The sequence below is a fragment of the Liolophura sinensis genome, chromosome 7 (genome assembly GCF_032854445.1).
Source record: "Liolophura sinensis isolate JHLJ2023 chromosome 7, CUHK_Ljap_v2, whole genome shotgun sequence".
Taxonomy (NCBI): domain Eukaryota; kingdom Metazoa; phylum Mollusca; class Polyplacophora; order Chitonida; family Chitonidae; genus Liolophura; species Liolophura sinensis.
The window spans coordinates 3,126,521-3,145,123 of record NC_088301.1 but is presented as its reverse complement, the minus strand read 5'-3'; the positions used below and the strand labels follow the sequence as shown (position 1 = coordinate 3,145,123).

Here is an 18,603-nt window from a genome sequence, read left to right as displayed (position 1 = left end):
GATGTGTGTTCGTAGAGGATGGGGAGGTTAGCTACGGTCATCTGCGGGGGTGATCTCCCTTGACACCTCCTATCTCAGGTGGTCCACGCCCCACGCCTGGAATTTCCTCTCTAACGGCTCCATCAAGTACAGTGTACAGGTCAATGTAACCTGCTATCACTTAAACTAACACCATGGAATCATTTATAGTAATTGGTTGCCCTCTCTGTCAGTAATCCGGGTTGTACCAAGTAAATTTGGACTAATGTGTTTCATTTTCGTGCGTTGATTGGCTCAGTTCATATTTATGGAACTTAAAGGTCTGTTTTACTATCCAGAACATTTGCGTCTGACACATGGAAATTCCGGCTGAGGCGAGGCAAAAGGATAGCAAACTCAAATTTGTACAGCGCAGATTGCTTCCGCCACGCTGATGGAATCCCAAGTCATTCAAATCTAGTATTAGACAAATCTTCGTAGTTTTATTCCATTTTTATAGGAAATTACTTAAGAAGCACTGAAAACAGAAAGTATTGAGACAATACATTTAAACCATCAAGGCAGAGTCAAAAACCGAATTCATAATGTTATTCGCCTTAAGAAACTTAACACAGGAAACAGGTCGATGCTACGCACAGGAAACAGGTCGATGCTACGGGAGACATCAAGATTTCTGCTTTAAGAACAATTCTGTCTATGTTCTCGTAGACGAGCTGTAATTTAGTTACCTTATCTTCACTTATCTATAATTTTTCAGTTATCTTTCAATATGAAATGATCATAGGACGTCTAAATAGGATGGTATCGAATTTCATTTATGTTTTTTACCAATTATTTGGTAAAGTTTAAGAAAGAATGTAATGAACATTTGTGTCATAAAATATGACTTGCAGACTGATGTACATCTTTATAACGGGTCTTCTGATTCATAGAGGTAGATTCTTGCATTATAGGCCTTTTTGTCTGGCGTGGAATAGCCTACTCTCTCACACTGTTGAGATGAAAGATGTAGAGTTGATGAAGGACGGGGGCCAGTTTCATACCATTAACTTGCTGTAGAGTCTGGCATAAATCATAATGTCAACACGATCCTGACAGACGCGAGATGCACGGGTTAAGTTTATCGTTTTTTCTAATGAATTTCATGTTGAAGGAAGCCGCATTGCGCAGATTTATTTTTTACGTTTATAGAATGGTTAAGTTGCAGTTTCGGTCACATTTGTGCGCTACCATGCTTGCGTGCCATTCGCAGAAGTACAGGGTTAACAGTCAAAATCGTATTATTATACATCACGGAATGACGTTAGGAGTTATCAAAATCGTTTCTATTGCTCTCAAATGTTTTCAGCGTGAATCGTAAACCTTTGCACTATTCTAACACCCGAAGCAAATTTAGGCCTACTCCCTGAGATTTGCCAGGTAAGTGCCCTGAAACCGAATCAAGATCATACCCAAAAATATAACAGAGCCCCACAGCAACCGTAATCTAGCGCCGAGACCTGTGTATTTTATCTTCTGCACACGAATACTTTGTTCATTGTTTTACACAGTCCGTTGTCACCTACATTATGTAATCAAATCGAGCCCGGATGAAAAACGCTTTTTCACTTCTTTTTCTCTACTGGTGGAATTGTTCGAGTATATCAATCGGCAAATGCGGCATTCTGTTCATTTTGTATTTTACTGTCTATCTCGGTCATTACAAGTGGCACGTGCACGTTATCACATGCATCCTCCATATAAAAGTCTCACCGTGAATAATATATCCATCCTTCTCTATATCGGTATTACAATAATTTCCCAGCTTTATAATTTTTTGAGGGAAGACGTTGTACATGAGTTATGAATCGTATAACAGTATACTGTAGCATGCTGTGTTCATTGTTCGTATCGTCAACCACGCCTGAAACACTTTTTCATTACAGAATCACATTTAAGAGACTGTACTTTGGAATTTTTTTTATTTCTGGAAAATATAAGCTCACACATGGACAATACAGAATACTACATTTATTCGTTGGCTTTGTGACAATATACCTCTGCACATATTATCCCAGATATAGTCATTTTGGATTACTGATACAAGTTGACTGAAAGCTGCACTTACAAATCACTACCAAAGGAAATTCCCAAATAATTTATGTCGGAAATTAATGCCCATTGCCTATATAGTGCCTGTAAATAAAGTTTTATTTCTGTCTGATTTGTTCCTAAGAAACTTCAGACCCCCAACGACAGAAAACCAAGGAAAATGTGGAAGTTTCTAGGGGTCTCCATATTGTGAGACTATGATTAAATCTGTGGTCCATCAGCAAGTGACAACGCAATGTTTCGTATGTCTCATGTACAGTACGTCACTATAATTTGTTTCTGCCCACAAAATGCGTGATGAATGCAGACAATACAATGTTACCTCCTGACCCTTAAGCAGAATGCCAAGTGTTCGTCCAGTTTGCTAATGTGTATGTTTCAGCCGAAAAGGACACTGCCCAAGTAGTAGTGTTATTAATACGGAGTTTAGGGCAACAGAAACATTAAAAAGCTCATAGTTGTTGGGAAAAACACAACAGTCGAGAGGTTTCCTTTCTTTTAACGCTCATATGAAAAAAAAACGAAGAAAAAAAAACAGAATGACACATGGCTAAATTAGATAAACCAAGTAAGAAGTGACGGTAATGATGTTGTTTGTACATGTGTTGTAAACGTTACGCTAGGCACGCCTTAAATTTATCTTATCGTTATACACAACGAGTTGGGGAATATTAAATACCATATGTTTTGTGTCTCAATACAGTGGCGATGAACAGTTCATAGGTCAGTGCCAAATCGAATAACCTGGTTTAAACAGCGCTAATGTGACATTCAGAGTTCAGCTGATACTTTCAGAACAAATGAATGGCCAGGTCTCTCAATCATAAATGACGTGTCCAGTTCGGTGTCGTCAACAAGAAATTTACCTGAAGGTTCAACACGATGCACAGGCAGTTTCGGGAATTGTGGCGATATATGGTGTTAAGCATTGCCTGTTTGGTCACACGAAATACACAAATGATACATATTTATTTCAGGAGAAGCTAAACAAAACGAAAGGTTTCCAAGTCATGAGTGTATAGCTACTGCCTGTTTGGTCACACGAAATACACAAATGATACATACTTATTTCAGCAGAAGCTGAACAAAACGAAAGTCATGAGTGTATGGCTACTGTTTCTATATTACAAACACAAACACACATGAAGACATTTAACATTTGATTGGTGTTGTACCTGGTACTCAAAAACATTTCACTTACAAAACCGGCAAGCAACATGGTTGGGGCCGGGAAGAGCCTGACGGGTGGGTGGGGGGGGGGGAGGCAACCATCTGCAGGATGCCGCAGACCTTCAAACGTACATATACCGTCGGAGGGGGAAGCCAGCATGAGCTGGGCTCGAACTCACGGCGACCGCATGCCTGTGGGTGCTGGCACGCTAGGACGAATTGAAATTACCAAGTAACATAATTATATAACTTATTGCTCTATTAAGAGTTAAGCATTCCATTAATGTGACAACTTCCTGCGAACGTTGAAAGCACTCGGAAGCTGTTTGTTGTTTTCGGATATTAGTAACAAAGGGCAATTGAGCAAGGTTTGTAAACAGACGATCTGCTTTGTTAAGTTACAAGTGGTGTCTAGAACCCGGACTTGTAAACAGCTGAGTGTTTGACTGAAGTTACAACGTTGTTGCGGGTCAAGGATTGAAATCTGAACATGATCATACGAACCATTATTAAACAGGGAGACTCATACTACAACATTTACCCCACTTCTCATGCCAGTATCATAAATAACTAGATTATCTCTGGTTGAAATGTGGTGCAGGTTTAGCAATTTTGCAGGTTTAACTCCTGTTTGATGTAAATTATTCATTCTTAACTTTGAATAAAGTTGTGAATATTTTGGCGATGTGCTAACATATTATTATTAGTCCTGCTGACGTGCTCCAAGAAATGTAATATAGATTTTTTCCTTGGGATGGTTCATGCATTCATTGAATACAGGCATTAATTTAGTTTTCCATTGAACATCGTTCCCTACAACGTACGTCGTGGTTTATTATCATGTTACAACTACACGGATACACCAAATGGAGATGGTTTTTGCCCTCCAGCATTTCCATTTATGTATCCATGACCCTGATTGATTCGATGAACGAGGACCTCTTGATGACGTCAGCAAACCGACCGTAACGCAGAAGTACATATAATGGTTGAAACATGTGCTTTGTGGATAACCACCATTTCTCATTAGAAGGTACATAATTAAACTATCGGTTGTGATATACACCTTGTATGTTTGTACTCTTCAAGTGAAAATGTCACATGCACTCTATCCATCATACAACCGTTTTACACTAATATCATATATCCTCGTGGAATAAAACCTTTTCTTCAAGGTTTTTGCCATCACTTTGTACGTGCAACAAGGAAAGTCACGCTGTGGATAAAGACTGGATTCAGGTCACTTGCGAAATTGTTCTACATCTTAGAGTACTCTTCGATCAACCGCTCTCGTAAATTGTAACATCTGGGTTACCCTACTCTGTAACTGCCGCTGGAGTACCTTGTAACTGCAGCTGAAGTGACCTATGACCGGAGTACCCTGTAACTGGAGTAACCTGTAATTGCAGCTGAAGTATCCTAAAACTGTAGTTGGAGTAACCTGTAACTGCAGCTGGAGTACATTATAGAGCAGCAGCAGCCTACTCTGTAATCAGCTGGATTACCCTGTAACTGTTGTCGAATTATTCTGTAATTGCAGCTGAAGTACCCTGTAACTGCAGATAGAGTACCTGGTAACTGCAGTTGAGTACCCTGTAAATACAGTTGGAGTAATCTGTAACTGCATCTTGATTGCCCTATAACTGAAGTACTCTGTAACTGCAGCTGCAGTAGTCTACTCTGTACCTACACCTGGAGTACCGTGTAACTCCAGAGTGCTTTATAACTAATATTTACATATTATTGCAGCTGGAGTGCCCTGTAACTGGATCCTGCAAAAATATTGTTTGGAAATAGCAATCTTTATAAATACACCAGATTTGGCACCAACTATCAAACGTAAAGACAACATTCAACTAAATGCGGTTGGAGGAGCGTTGAATATGGAATTGAATGTTGTGCTGGAATCGCGTCATGTTTATCGTGCTCAAAACAAATAATTTCCTTGACCATTGTTAAAATCCCATATTTTCCAGATTCTGCAGCAGACAGTCTAGATATAATTATTGTCTGGGTTTGGAATCCAGATTACATGTCACGGCATTTCATCTATAACAGAAATGTCTTTCTGTGAGTTTGAACTTGACTAACTTCTAATTTCCCCTTTTCTTATCTCTATTACAGAAAACATAATTCCACTGGGCGCCCCGTCGATATGTCCAGAACTGAGGCCTGGGGAGGACGATTTACCCGGTAAGTAGCCTCTCATGTCTGTCGTATAACAATGGTAGAAGATTGGGAATGTTTTGAGAACAAGTGCATGCTGTTGAAAATATTCCAGTTCGTTTTGTTTTTGTTTTTTTACCTCTAAACGATTCTTATGTGCTGTTAACTGTTAAACGATTCTTATGGGCTGTTAACGAAATACATGGAGAATTTTACACATTTCATGAGGTTTGGTTTTTAAATTTTTATATTCTTTGTTTTAAAATGTGACCGAATTATACATGTATAAGAAAACCATTGGCTGTTGTACTAAGCAAATGTAATAGCACATGAGGTACTATTCAGTTTTACTAGAGTATGCATATTAGCCCGCACATACTCCCCCTTAAATCACAACTATGTGTGACTAATTCTATGAGTGGGAAAAGTTGTTTTCCTAAAGTGCATTTTGTAAGCGCATTAAATGGACAAATTACTTCTGATAAATTGCAATTAGCATTAGAACACATGTCCGAACCGGAAAGGTTTGTAAAAACATTAAGGAACTTGTTTACAATGCAGAAATGATGGCCATATGCGACCTAGCTAAACTCTGGTTTCAGTTACTGTATACTCAATGTCTGACGTAGAAACTGCCAAGAGAGTCCATGTTGCTAACCTGATGTAATCAGAGCTAAATCGTATCAAATGGTTTACATTGGATGCAGTTGAGCCTGTCATGTGCATAGCGCTGTGCATAACATGTACCTCAGATACATCTACCTATTTTAAGGAATACGAATCACTTACAAGCCAGTGAAGTCCTTCATAAACCAGTGATAAAAATGCACTTTTCCTCCCGTCCCATGTATACAATAACACATCTGCCACAGGGTGCCGCTTAATAGTACAGAAACCCAAATGACCTCATTTCAAGTCTCAACTCAAATTCTAAACTTAAAAATACACATCCAGATAAACTGGAAAACGGGCGTATCAGTTGATCTTGAATATCTGTAGCTCTTTTAAGCCACGCATTGGCGTGAGAAGCAAAGACCAGCCTTTTTGAAGTTCGGCAAATGTCCACAAGCAGGAATTTTGCCTTGTTTGTAATATTTAAGAAGAAAAATCGACGATGTTTAATGTATGTATATATCGTCAAACTAGATAGTTTTAATTCTGATACAAGACATTATTCAATTTGATAGCCATCTGCAAAAAAGATGTTATGAAATAAATGACTTAACTAAACCTGGCAGTTCGTGTTTTGTCTAGAGTCCGGCTTCCATTTCCTTTCAAAGTTCAGTTTTTAACGTGTTTCTTTGGGTGCAGAGCGACATTCTCGTTGACACATGACACTCATTTCAGCCAACATTAATTTGAAAGAGTTACTCCCTCAATCCGCAGATGTTACATGTTTACAACACGTGTAAGTTGTTGTTGAATCCAAATATAAACAGAACAATTGCTCGACTGTAATTGCGTGCCATTTTGTTTATTTACTGGTTGTGTTTTTGTGTTTTTGAGGCTATATTGTTTATTTTCTATCGATTTTGACATTTAAGCGTATAGTGTCATCCAAAAACAACATGACATTCGGACGTTTCGTAACTTTTCACTTGTATCTTGTAAGTGAATGTAGTTCACGACAGCGTTTACTGGAGTATCCACAAGTAATGGTCCTTCAACATAAAATACAACGAGTGTAGATTTGAATAGCTGCGACCTCCCACAAAATATGATGTCTGAGTGCTGAAGCTTCTTGTTAAATGAATGGAGCATGTTGAAAGACAGGATGTCAGAACTTTGACCATTAGATCAACTGACAGGGCTAGAGGACAACATATTACAGTTGCTTATATGGATATAACGTTTAAGTCAAATAACCTTTCTGCTCAGCTGTACGTGCTCCTCTGAACTACCCACAGGCCCATGTTTTCAACCAGTTATGTACTAACTACGCATCCGAGCCATATCAAATGAAAAACTGTGGTTCGTCAGGGAATATTCGAGATCTTCAACTCGCAAGACTCAACGGTTAGACTATCTATCCCCTGCTTAAGGTTGGGTTTTCAAACCCATGTCATCTTTACTCCTAGCTGGGTAGTCATTTAGGTTATAACCAAGTATTTTTCTTCAGGCGTTTGTTGTAATACCGTTAATTTTGTTCTAATTCATGAAATAGATCGGGTTCCGTTAGACCCATGGATGACTCATTGTACAGAGACTCGTTGTACAGTACGTAGATTACAGAAAGTCTTCCCTTGAAATTGATTGAACATGCTAGTAAACATCTATATGTCGATTTAATATTGTGACGTCATCTAAAGACCAAACTTGCAATTCTACTGGGGATTCTTTTAGGTCTTTTTTTGTAGTTTGCTGCCTACTTTATTATCAAATAAGACTCCAACAACTTGGAAAAATAACTCACTTGTCAAAATAAGCTCAGAAGTAATTTATTTAACGTGATGCGTTATACGGGCGGTTCATGACATGGTCCTGTCTAAAACAAGCCACAACAGCGGGTTATTTAAGGATGTTTTCTTTTCTCTTTTTCAGGGTTCGATTTTATATCCAATTATGACTTAGACAATGCTTTAAGACGACTAGGTGTACGAAAAGTAAAAGGATCAAATAAACTCCAAGTAGCATATAAAATTACACCTCGAGCGAGATTACGTATACCAACACGGTAAGTATGGAAAACAGTTCAAAGTATTTAAATGTTTGATGGAGAGATTAGTAATTTTGACATAAACGTTTTATTATGGTTATTAGACGTAAGATGGACAAAGTATTGTTTAGGCCTCAGAATTCGACAAAACTAGACTGTCTTCAGTTCTCATGCAGACAACACAGGACAAAGCTTACTTACAGTTTTTTCTCATGTTTAATAGCGCACTGTTTAAAAGAAAGTTTTGGATATGCATTGCTTGTTTGGCAAATAAGTACTAAAGTGAATGTGTTCAATTTTTTTTCACAGGAGTATGTTTCCAACAGGGATTCCAGATCAGTTTTCATTTGTAACAACATTTAGAATGAAAGGAAAAGCTAATAGAGAAAAATGGAATTTAATACAAATTCGAGATTTAGAAGGCAACCCACAATGGGGAATACGACTTGATGGCCAAAAAAAGGAGGTGGACTTTCATATCATTAATTTTGATGGGACATTACAACGACTCACATTTACAAAGGCTAAAAAGGTGAGAAAACATTGTGTTAAGCTGTACTGAAGAAACGCCAAGCCCATCTAAGTATATGCAGTACAGGGAGTGCTGCAAGGCATTGAGCACTTGTGCGGAGGCATAAAACTGAAATATTGTAATAGCTAAATATTTGCCTATAGTGAGTTGTCATGTTGATAGTAGGATAGTATTCCGGCTATAAACTGTATGTTCTAGGAAAAGTACATATAAGAACTGGGATAGATGCATAAAGGAGGGATGCCCATGTTGTAAGTGGCTTTGCGTATACACGTATGTTAGGACCATCTTCAAATGGTTCATATCTAAAGTAATTTTCTCGGTAAGTATGATCATGTTCTGTGTGTTAATGCGGAATTAATGTGCTGTGTACGCCATTAATTCAAAATGTTACTAAGGAAAAATAATTTAATAAATTTCTTACAGTGGTTTCCATCTTGTTTGTAAAACGTGTAGCTATAGTAAAGGTCTTGTTTTAAGGTCTTGTTGTTCAATGAATCACTGACTTGGACCACGACTTAACCACTTGACCATTTGCATTTCAGATATTTGACAAACAGTGGCACAAAATACACTTTAGCGTAGGCCGTGATAGGGTAGAATTTTACATAGACTGTGTACCGGTGGAGTCACAGCCATTGTTACCATGGCGACAAGTGGACGTTAACGGCGATATATATCTTGGTACAAAAGACCCCGGTGGACAGACCGTGCCGGTGAGTGTGGAGCGGTGTGGTACAGTTCGTATTACAACTTGTTGCAAAGTGTTTCAAGCCAAGTCCCCTATTGCACTATTTCTTCTAATTTTGGGAACCTTGGTCTGTTCATTTTAGTCAATATATATGTAATTGTAGTGGAAATATTGAGTTTTTTTTCTCACATGGTTAGACCATCTAATGAACAAGATACTCATATTTTTACTTTTCTAAAATGCTAGTAAAGAAATGTAATATTCTACTTTCAACACTTCTAATAACTGTCCTGAAAAGTAGAAGAATTACGATAACCAAACCACAGGACACTTACATCCGTCCAAGTGGCAAATCCGATGTTAAATTTAAGATTCAAATCCGACAATCGTATACGCATCGTTAACATTAACTATAACATTTAATAGCTAATAATGGAAAAGGTCAATCCACACATAAAACCATTAACCCACCTTTATTAGATGGTTAAAGGACTGTCCAAGAATTGTCACAATAGATTTATCAGCACCAAGCCGGTAGATGTGAAGTGCACACAAGCTTGAGCAAAATGTTAATGACAGAAATGGCATTCAACAGGGAAATAAAACAAGGTAACACAATTTTAATGTTCATAATCTTGGCAATTGCATTAAGGCAAATAAGCTGTAGTGAAAAAAGTACTGTAGCAGAGAGAGAAGCACAGCTGAAATTAGCTCACATAAATTCATTACCATTTTAGTTGCTTCATTTTCAGTTTGAACTTCAGTGGATGGTTATGCATTGTGACCCGTCCAAACCAGAGAGAGAGACTTGTGAGGAACTGCCAAAGACACCTCCAAAACCAAAGGTAAGCTCTGCTGCCGGAAGTATTTCCCTTTGGAGGTCCTCAGAAGCAAACGCAGCAGTGCTCCAATCCCAACAGTTTTTTTTGCATTCTCAATTTTTTTTTATTTCTTATTTACCACCCTATACCCGCCCGAAAGCATTGGTTTGGTTCTAATTCTATTTTTGTAGTTTCCATAATGAACACATTTGTTGATCTTTAAGGTAATTGAAGGAAGTGAAGACATTAATCTTTCCCATCAATCATCCCCCAAAAAGCATTGACCCTAACAGCCTTTCCCATTTACCATTAAAGACTTTTACCCGAAGATCCAGCTGTATGTGTTCGCTTGTGGCCAGAACGACTAAAGCATTGATTCTGAAGCAGATATATAATATCAGTTGTTTGTTTTTTGTCATAACGGAACGAATGTCGATATGGCATCTAATTTAACATTTCTGTCATTTTGTTCTGTTTTATCTGTACTTCCCTTGGGTTGGAATTCTCCCTGCTTTACACTCGTCACAGGATAGGCGTCCACGTTTCCCGGACACCAGTCCATTGCTTGTGAATGGCCCAGATACTCAGTACTCTGATCTTTACACCCTCTCTCCGCTTACTGTTTACATATAAGCGCACAGCAATGCTCACGTGTCTACAATATGTGCATGCGTCTGGTGGCGTAACAGCTTTCTCTGGGCTTAAGTATAGTTCTACCCTCCGGGAGCGTTTTTATTTCAGTGTTATCCTTTCACATTGGCAGAAGTAACATGGAGAAACACGTTAACTCCCTGACTAGCAGCGGGATTTGCAGCATGATCAACTCTCGAAGTCGTTCTATATAACTACAAGATTACTTTTGGGATACCATCTAGTATCCCAAATTGCTTTCTGTTATATAACAGACGTTACATATTGGATGTGTTAGTAATTTCTCCAACATCTTTCTAGCGCAGTGTTCCAAATCCATGAGTATAGGCGTATGCAGCTCATTGAGGTCTCTGCATTGACTGGTTTTGTCGAAGTGACCCTTTCAATACAACAGCAGCACTCTTAATGATTTACTCGTGTTTTTCGACCTGAACTAATTCTGCATTTTAAAAGTGTTGTAGAGGGTATGGTTTTCACTTGCTCCTTCACCACACCCATATCCATTAATCAGAATGCCTCTGTATGTATGTCCATGGTATTCCTTTGAGCAGCAGCTGTTCGTGTCTTGGCTCCTCTGGATTTAACCGATCCACATTTGTCATCACTAGTCAGTGCCTGATAGACGGTAATCATACACGAATGCAATCAGTTGTAATGAAAGCTGAACAAAACGAGCACTCACGATACTCAGCAGATGGTTTCTAGCAACGTATTCAACAGCTACGATTTATACACAATCGAAAGTCTTTTCGTTGAGCTTTTGTGAGAATGATCAACATGGAACTCTGGTTGAACGAGCAAGACTGTCTCGTGGACAAAAGGCTCACAAAAGAACAGTTGTAATGAGCGTACGATTTACCTATTAGCCGGTCAGTCAAGGCTGTTGTTGCACAGCAAATTGACAAAATCCAACCAAACTCGCCTCTCTATACACCAAACGTCCTCCTAATTTGATCATGCTGCTGTTCGTATCTGTCTGTGAAAATGTACAAGGACTGAGCCTTTAGCTGCTAATCATTCTTCAATTTTATTCAAGCTTTGCCTAAAATAATATGTTGCTGAAAATTTGTTGGCTTATTTCTGAGTTGAAGGAATAAGGTGTGAAAACCTAGATAAACTGTTTTGCAGAGCAGTAATACCATAGAGGCTGTTTCTTGTTCATAATGTTCGTAACTTATTTTGGTGAATTCTTTCTGCTTCTATAAAAGGTCTGAAATTGTAGCCAAAATTGATCGTGTTTGACACATTAAAATGTGAGTGTACATTGTCGAATTGTTCGGGCGCTAAGGGTTCTGTCCACAACCTTGATTTATATTACACATACGTATGTTTGTTGTGTATCAGATTATATCCCTATCACTAGCCGATGTTTTCTCTGCTGTAGCCACGAGACGGGCTCCTGGAGTCGGGATATGGAGAACAGGTAGCGCAGCTGCCGGGCCGAGCGCCTATATACTGCGGGCTTTGTATTCTTTTATCTGCATTTATCACAAATAGCTTTCTGTCTGCACGCCTCTTGGTGAGGTTAAGTGTAGCTTAGCCACACCTTGCTCAGGTTCAATTTGGTTTAGCCACAAGTGGATGCCTTTGCTTTTTTTCATTATTCCTGCAGGCATTCGCTTCTGGCTAAGTCTCAAGGATCCCACCACAGATCCTGACGCGAGCTTGATCAGTTTTATATAATGCATACTATGAATTTCTAAAAAAGAAATGCAGAAAACTTTTTTCGCAATGTTTGAAAAGCGTTTAAAAGCGTTTAAAAAGCAAAAAAGGAACAGAAAAGACACCATCAAGCAAATGCAGAGCGAACAAATTGCCTTTCAATCCTGTTTTCATTAACTCAATCACAAGAACGGAATACTAGTGTTTCGAACGTTTGAGCTAAAAATTCATACTGTATTTATCGTTCAGAAACACTGGTATTCTGATGATTCTATGATTGACAAAACGTGACGCATTCCATGACCCTCGCGTTTTCAACCACCCGGCACACATTTACTGGCTGTTGCTCATAATTTGAACTACGTTTTTTACCTGACAGAAAGAAGGTCGATGCGAAGTGACGTGTCCCCGCGGTCCACCTGGGCTAAATGGCACTCAGGTAGGTAGAGGAATTGTCATTAGAAACAATAAAGAATAGAAAGAGTGATAAAGAATTCTCCATTGCCCCCAGAGAATCTGTATCCACCAATCAGATTACTTTACAGCGTCGTATATACGTCAGCAGGCAATCGCTCCTACATTTCTGTAGACCTGAACAATTTGGTTAAAGACCACCCCATATTAATGTGAACAATACCATGAATGATGATGCAAACATCTATCTGAATAGAGCATTGACACACTTTTCTCGAGTTGATCGGTTGGGTAAGTTCCGGTGAACGGAACATATCTTTATTCAAACCAGTGTGTGAGAATCACGAAAAATCAAATCAGATGCGATTTCATTTACTTTGCAAGTGATACACATACCCCATTTTATGACCACATAACTCTTTTAGTTATTTTTCATGGATTTGTTTTATATATTTTTTTGATATTAAGGGTCCACCAGGCTTCAAGGGTGAACGAGGCGAGATGGGAATCCCAGGGGTTCGTGGCTTCCCCGGGCCAGAGGGTAGAGCGGGCCCGCGAGGCCTACCTGGTCGAGATGTATGTAGAAATTGTCTTATGAAAATATGTCACCGTTCAGCCATTCTACATTCGATAGATATTGTATCTAACAAGCTGAAACAGTTTAAGTTATCGTGCCTTTTATCTCAGTCATATCATCTAAAACAGAGGTTAGCAAAATGCCTTTGTTAGACAACTATAAAATTTAGATTCAGTTACAGAATTATAAATACGTTTGAGAGGCCGAGGTTTTAGCACGCCAGCACGGCGCAATGAGCCAGAAGCCCCCAACAAATGCGGTCGCTGTGAGTTGATGTCCATCTCATGCTGGCTTCCTCTCCGGTCATATGTGGAAAGGTGTGTCATCAACCTGTGGATGGTCGTGGGTTTCCACCTGGTTTCCTGCCCCCACAATGTTGGCCGCGGTCGTAGAAGTGAAATATTCTTGACTTCGGCTTAAAATCAAATAAATAAATAAATAAATAAATAAATACTTTTGGTTAACCATGAAGTTTCTTCTCTGTCTTCGATACCAATTTCACGTTTAAAATTTTCACCATTATTTGATGTTGTCTTTTAATCAGGGTCGTCCTGGAGAAGACGGCTTACCTGGTGCCATTGGGGACAAAGGTGAACCTGTAAGTTTTCCTCCAGATTTTCACGATAACATTAGTGACTGAGCCTCCACTACAACTACTTAGTTACTTTGTCAACATACACAAACTTCGATTCGACCGATCTAAATAAGCATGGTGACATTGAGCTAGTTTAAAGTTCTCCGGGTGAGGTCTCAACACGTGTACTGTTCCGTCGAATTTGTGGACTGATGGTTGAGAGGGTAGTTATGAACATGATACTTGAGTCCAGTTCTGACCATCTGAGCAATGAATCGTGGTGTACCGACGCTTGGTTGCTTAGTCAGAGAAGTCGCCACTTTCACGGCTGTCCTAAGACAGATCGCCTTGTCAAGTCCAGATCCGTTAGATTTCGCTGCCGCTTTAAGTTAGGGGTCTTGCGCGGAACATGGCGTGTAGCGATTGTTGTCTGTGAAGTTTAATTCACGATCAGAAAAATAATACACACTATATAACATTAAAAAATTACATAAGCTTAGAGGAAGAACAGTATGTCGTGGACATCGCACCATCTTGCTTAACCCGTCTTGCTTAACCCAAACCGTTGGCTGATGATGTTCAGTTATTACTTGCATCAACTTTTATGCGAATCTTCAGATTTTAATATTTTCTTAAGGGAAAATGTAAATGTTAAAAAAGTGAAAATCATCTGGTTCTAGGCTTACATCTAACCACTTGGTACAGGGTAAAAACTCTTGTTGTACGGCGTGAAACACCCATCAAATAAATAAGCAGTTTGATTTATAGTCTCCCATGGTGTTTTTTTTAGATCTGCAGCACCTCTGTGTACGTGTATGATAAAAACATGTTTTATGATGTGTTTAGAGTTTAGCGGTTTCTTATAAACATGGATGATAATGTTGTGTTACAGGGCGTTCGTGGACCACAGGGCAGCCCCGGTCGTGATGGGGCCAAAGGGGAGGTGGTAAGTAATATCAAGGCGACAGTACACATAACATCACAAAGCCCCATTATGGTAGGTGACGTTTTCAGTAACTCATAAAAGATAAAAAGCTTAATTTAAATATTGGTATTTTGATATATCAGAAACTCTAATAATGATGCTAAACTGGATACTAATATTTGCAATTTTATTTATTTTCTGGAAACTTAAGATGGTGGAGTTTTGATTACAATACCTACTGAGTGTTCCCATCAAGGCTCATTTCAAATGATTATTTCTGGCTCTGAAGTGACTGGTACTTTTATATTAATGTATTTGAAAAATAATATTTGCTTTTGTGGAATGAATTTGTTCTTGTGTACCTTGTCAGGGTGAGAGAGGTTTACCTGGATTCCCCGGGGATAGAGGTCCGGCAGGTGAAAAGGTAAGTTTACACTGGGCAAATAACCATGCCAAATGTATAGAAAATAATTAGCAGATATGAGGACCAAAATCAAAATCAAACAATCTGTGACAAACTCATTAACAGTCGGTTAAAACTTGTCAGATTTAAATTTTAATTCCAATTTTATCGTTATGCAAATTCAGGTAAAATTATAGTTTAGATTAAATATAAAGTATTAATTTACCTAAATATGGATACATTTTGGGACAGAGGGAAGGATTGGCCAATATTGTGTTATTACGATGTAAATTGGTAGGTGTCATGTCTGGTGTCTTTGGCATATTTGGTGTTTTCTGGTGTCATTTCATGTTTTTTCAAGTTGTCTCTATAGATATCCCAGTAGTGTATGATGACATGAAACGGTTGTGCTGGAATTTTAAACCGTCTCAGAAAACAACCCAAAATAAATTAGGTGACGTACCAGAACACACAGTTTCCCAATATTGTAATATCTAACTGATATCCGTAAAATTCTTTTAATTCAGGGTGAGAGTGGGGAACCAGGTATTCCAGGTAGGAATGGATTGCGGGGCCCACGGGGTGACCCAGGAGTTCCAGGTACTGCCGTAAGTACCCTCCATAATCAGTGTATCGCTCTCTTCATATTTGTGTTCTTGGCGTGGCCATTTTAACGTGAGAAAGGGCAGAAGAAGAGCCGAAACATGGCTGAACTGAAAGATTTGTGTCTAGTGTGAGTGGAAGGTAAATGCTGGAGGCAACATGGTCCTATAAAATACCAACGTTTCTAACACTTTTGAAAATGAGAGTTAAAACGATAGATGGAAGAATTCAAGAATTCCTGGCTGATAAAATGACCTTGTGTATGGATATTGTTTACATTATTTGTTTTACCTTTGTTTTTGCAGTCTAATTTTAGACATTCTGGTCTCTGCGGATTGAGAACTCTCCTAATGAAATCATTTATAAGATTTCATCATTTAAAATGTCAAGGTTGAAAGGATTTAAAGCCTTAAGTTTTATCTGACTGATCAGTATTGATCAAGTATGAACAAAGATCTTTGATTTTATTTATTTTGTTTCTTTTTTCAGGCAGCTGGAATCAAAGGCGAACCAGGTGAAACCGGCCCTCCTGGGCCCCAAGGATTAGAGGTACCGTAATTCACTTATTAATACTGTTACGGTATTGGAAACAGCAACAGAAAACAGACTCAGTGACTCAATATTACAATGTAAACAATGCTTTATATATAAAATGAGACGTACAGTTTTACAGACAGTTCAACAACAACAACAACATACACATTAGTATTACCGGTCTTTACAAGTTTCCAGTTCACCTTTGCATCCCAAGGAATGTATTCCAGGAAATCCAACGTAAAGACCAAGGGATAAACACACAATTCACAAATTGTCCTAGACAGGTACTTCGCCAGGTTAGCGAACACGAACACAATACACAGGTTACACAGAACTGGAACAGTCAAGCCTTTGAATGACGTCACACCCGCAGAGCACAACACAGGGTAAATACAGGCATGGAGGTATAATCCACTTCAGATCAGTCACAGCTCCCGCAGAAGCTCACAAACGAGCCGTTCAGAGTAACGTAGAGTAATGTCACCTTGTGGCAGAACGAACGTCCTTTGCAAAACTGAAAACTTCAGTTTAGAGTCCTTGACGACCTTGTCGGTCAGGTGAGGTCAGCGTGTTAAACAAATTACACAGTCCACACTGTATAATCATAATAAAGATCCGAACACCAATAAACGTGACTTCCGCAGAAATTCACATAAACCAGACATCAGTACTACTGTGGTACACAAACGGTGTCGGCATAAAAATCTGTCCTCCCAAACGAAACTGGCATCACCAGCTCATATAAACATAATGGACTCTATACGAGAGCGTCGCACACTCTCCTGGCTCCCAGTGGATGCAGCAAAAATACCTCCCCTTTGCACAGAAAACACGGCTTATATACGTGCCAGGTGGATTCAACTATTTTTAAACACAGAGTTTAACAGCCAATGAACAGCCAGTTAAATAAACAGAGCTTTGAACAAGGTGCTTTCGGCCAGGTCCGCGCTGTACATATATAACAGGGCCTGTTATGCTTTCACAAAGGTCCGCAGACTAACAGTACATGAAAACGTTAAATAGTCATACATAACAATACCGATGATTTTGTTTATATATTTGACAAAATATTTCACTTATACGACGACGGTCAGCATAAAGAGGTGGAGGGTGCCCGTGCAAGTGCCTGACAGCAACCTACGACCATCCGCAGGTTGCTGCAAAATCTGCTCTCGTACCAGTGAGGAAGCCATCCCGAGCTGAACGTCAACTTGCAGCGATTTCATTTGAGACAGGATCATGTGTTAGTGCACACTAAACACTTAGGTCCATCTACGTATAAATAAGTATCACATCACGGAATACACAACCGAGTTTGAATCGTTCAATAGTTGGAGTTATACTTAGCATTTATTCGACAACGGCTTAACGAAGCAAAGTAAACTTGCAAAAAATGATCACAAAAATGCCGCTATACCATCACGGAAACCTTTTTAGTTGCTGATAGGTCTTCATTCATCGAGCTGTTATTGTTTTGCAGGGTGTCCCTGGCATACAAGGGCCCAGAGGGCAATCGGGCCCAGCGGGGCCTAAGGTAAGTAGCTTATTGCAAAACCTGCGAGGCTCATTTCATTTTTGCGTGTTTGTCTTATAATCTTACATGACCGCCTGTTGTATGTCATGTAAAGTTTCCCATTTAGTAAAGAAGTTTGATTCGGGACAATAAATAAAGTAAAAATAAGAGTGCATAGCGAACAGAACACTTCTAAGTCGTAGATTTTTGCCTGTGAAGTATATTTCATTGAGCCCTATCGACACATTCTCTTTCGCTAATTACGCGACATATTTCGGGTTTGTGATTAAATCATTGGGATATGTTTACGTTGCGTTGTTTTCAGGGTGAAAGAGGGGAAGATGGTGATGACGGAAAGCGAGGCCCTCGAGGTTTTAGGGTAAGGTAGATGTGCTATAATATTGTTTTTAATTTAGAGTAAAATACCATTTAGCCTTTACTTCCTGTCTTGCAATAATTTGTACTTGTAGTCGCATTAATATCCGAGGCTCCACTTGAGTATTTTTATCCAAAAGGGTTTCATGTATAAACGCATTGATGTTTTTCTTTACTTGATGCTGAACCCAGATATCGTGTGACCTGGAGAATGGAAGCTAAGCGCCAGGCCGAGAGTCCCGCTAATTATGGTATTATACTGC

General features: G+C 39.1%; 1 protein-coding gene across 1 annotated transcript in view; it reads left to right on the top strand.

The window, feature by feature from the left end:
• LOC135469807 (collagen alpha-1(IX) chain-like) overlaps nucleotides 1–18,562 on the top strand; it is a 103,883-nt gene extending 85,321 nt beyond the window's left edge. Inside the window, exons 5-20 of the mRNA XM_064748412.1 lie at nucleotides 5,365–5,433; nucleotides 7,948–8,080; nucleotides 8,372–8,594; nucleotides 9,140–9,310; nucleotides 10,038–10,130; nucleotides 12,142–12,180; nucleotides 12,799–12,858; nucleotides 13,302–13,409; nucleotides 13,955–14,008; nucleotides 14,877–14,930; nucleotides 15,280–15,333; nucleotides 15,840–15,920; nucleotides 16,405–16,464; nucleotides 17,933–17,986; nucleotides 18,291–18,344; nucleotides 18,533–18,562. Of these exons, the coding sequence (XP_064604482.1) occupies nucleotides 5,365–5,433; nucleotides 7,948–8,080; nucleotides 8,372–8,594; nucleotides 9,140–9,310; nucleotides 10,038–10,130; nucleotides 12,142–12,180; nucleotides 12,799–12,858; nucleotides 13,302–13,409; nucleotides 13,955–14,008; nucleotides 14,877–14,930; nucleotides 15,280–15,333; nucleotides 15,840–15,920; nucleotides 16,405–16,464; nucleotides 17,933–17,986; nucleotides 18,291–18,344; nucleotides 18,533–18,562 (1,337 nt within the window). The remainder of the gene's footprint in view (nucleotides 1–5,364; nucleotides 5,434–7,947; nucleotides 8,081–8,371; nucleotides 8,595–9,139; nucleotides 9,311–10,037; nucleotides 10,131–12,141; nucleotides 12,181–12,798; nucleotides 12,859–13,301; nucleotides 13,410–13,954; nucleotides 14,009–14,876; nucleotides 14,931–15,279; nucleotides 15,334–15,839; nucleotides 15,921–16,404; nucleotides 16,465–17,932; nucleotides 17,987–18,290; nucleotides 18,345–18,532) is intronic.
• Nucleotides 18,563–18,603: the final 41 nt, after the last annotated feature.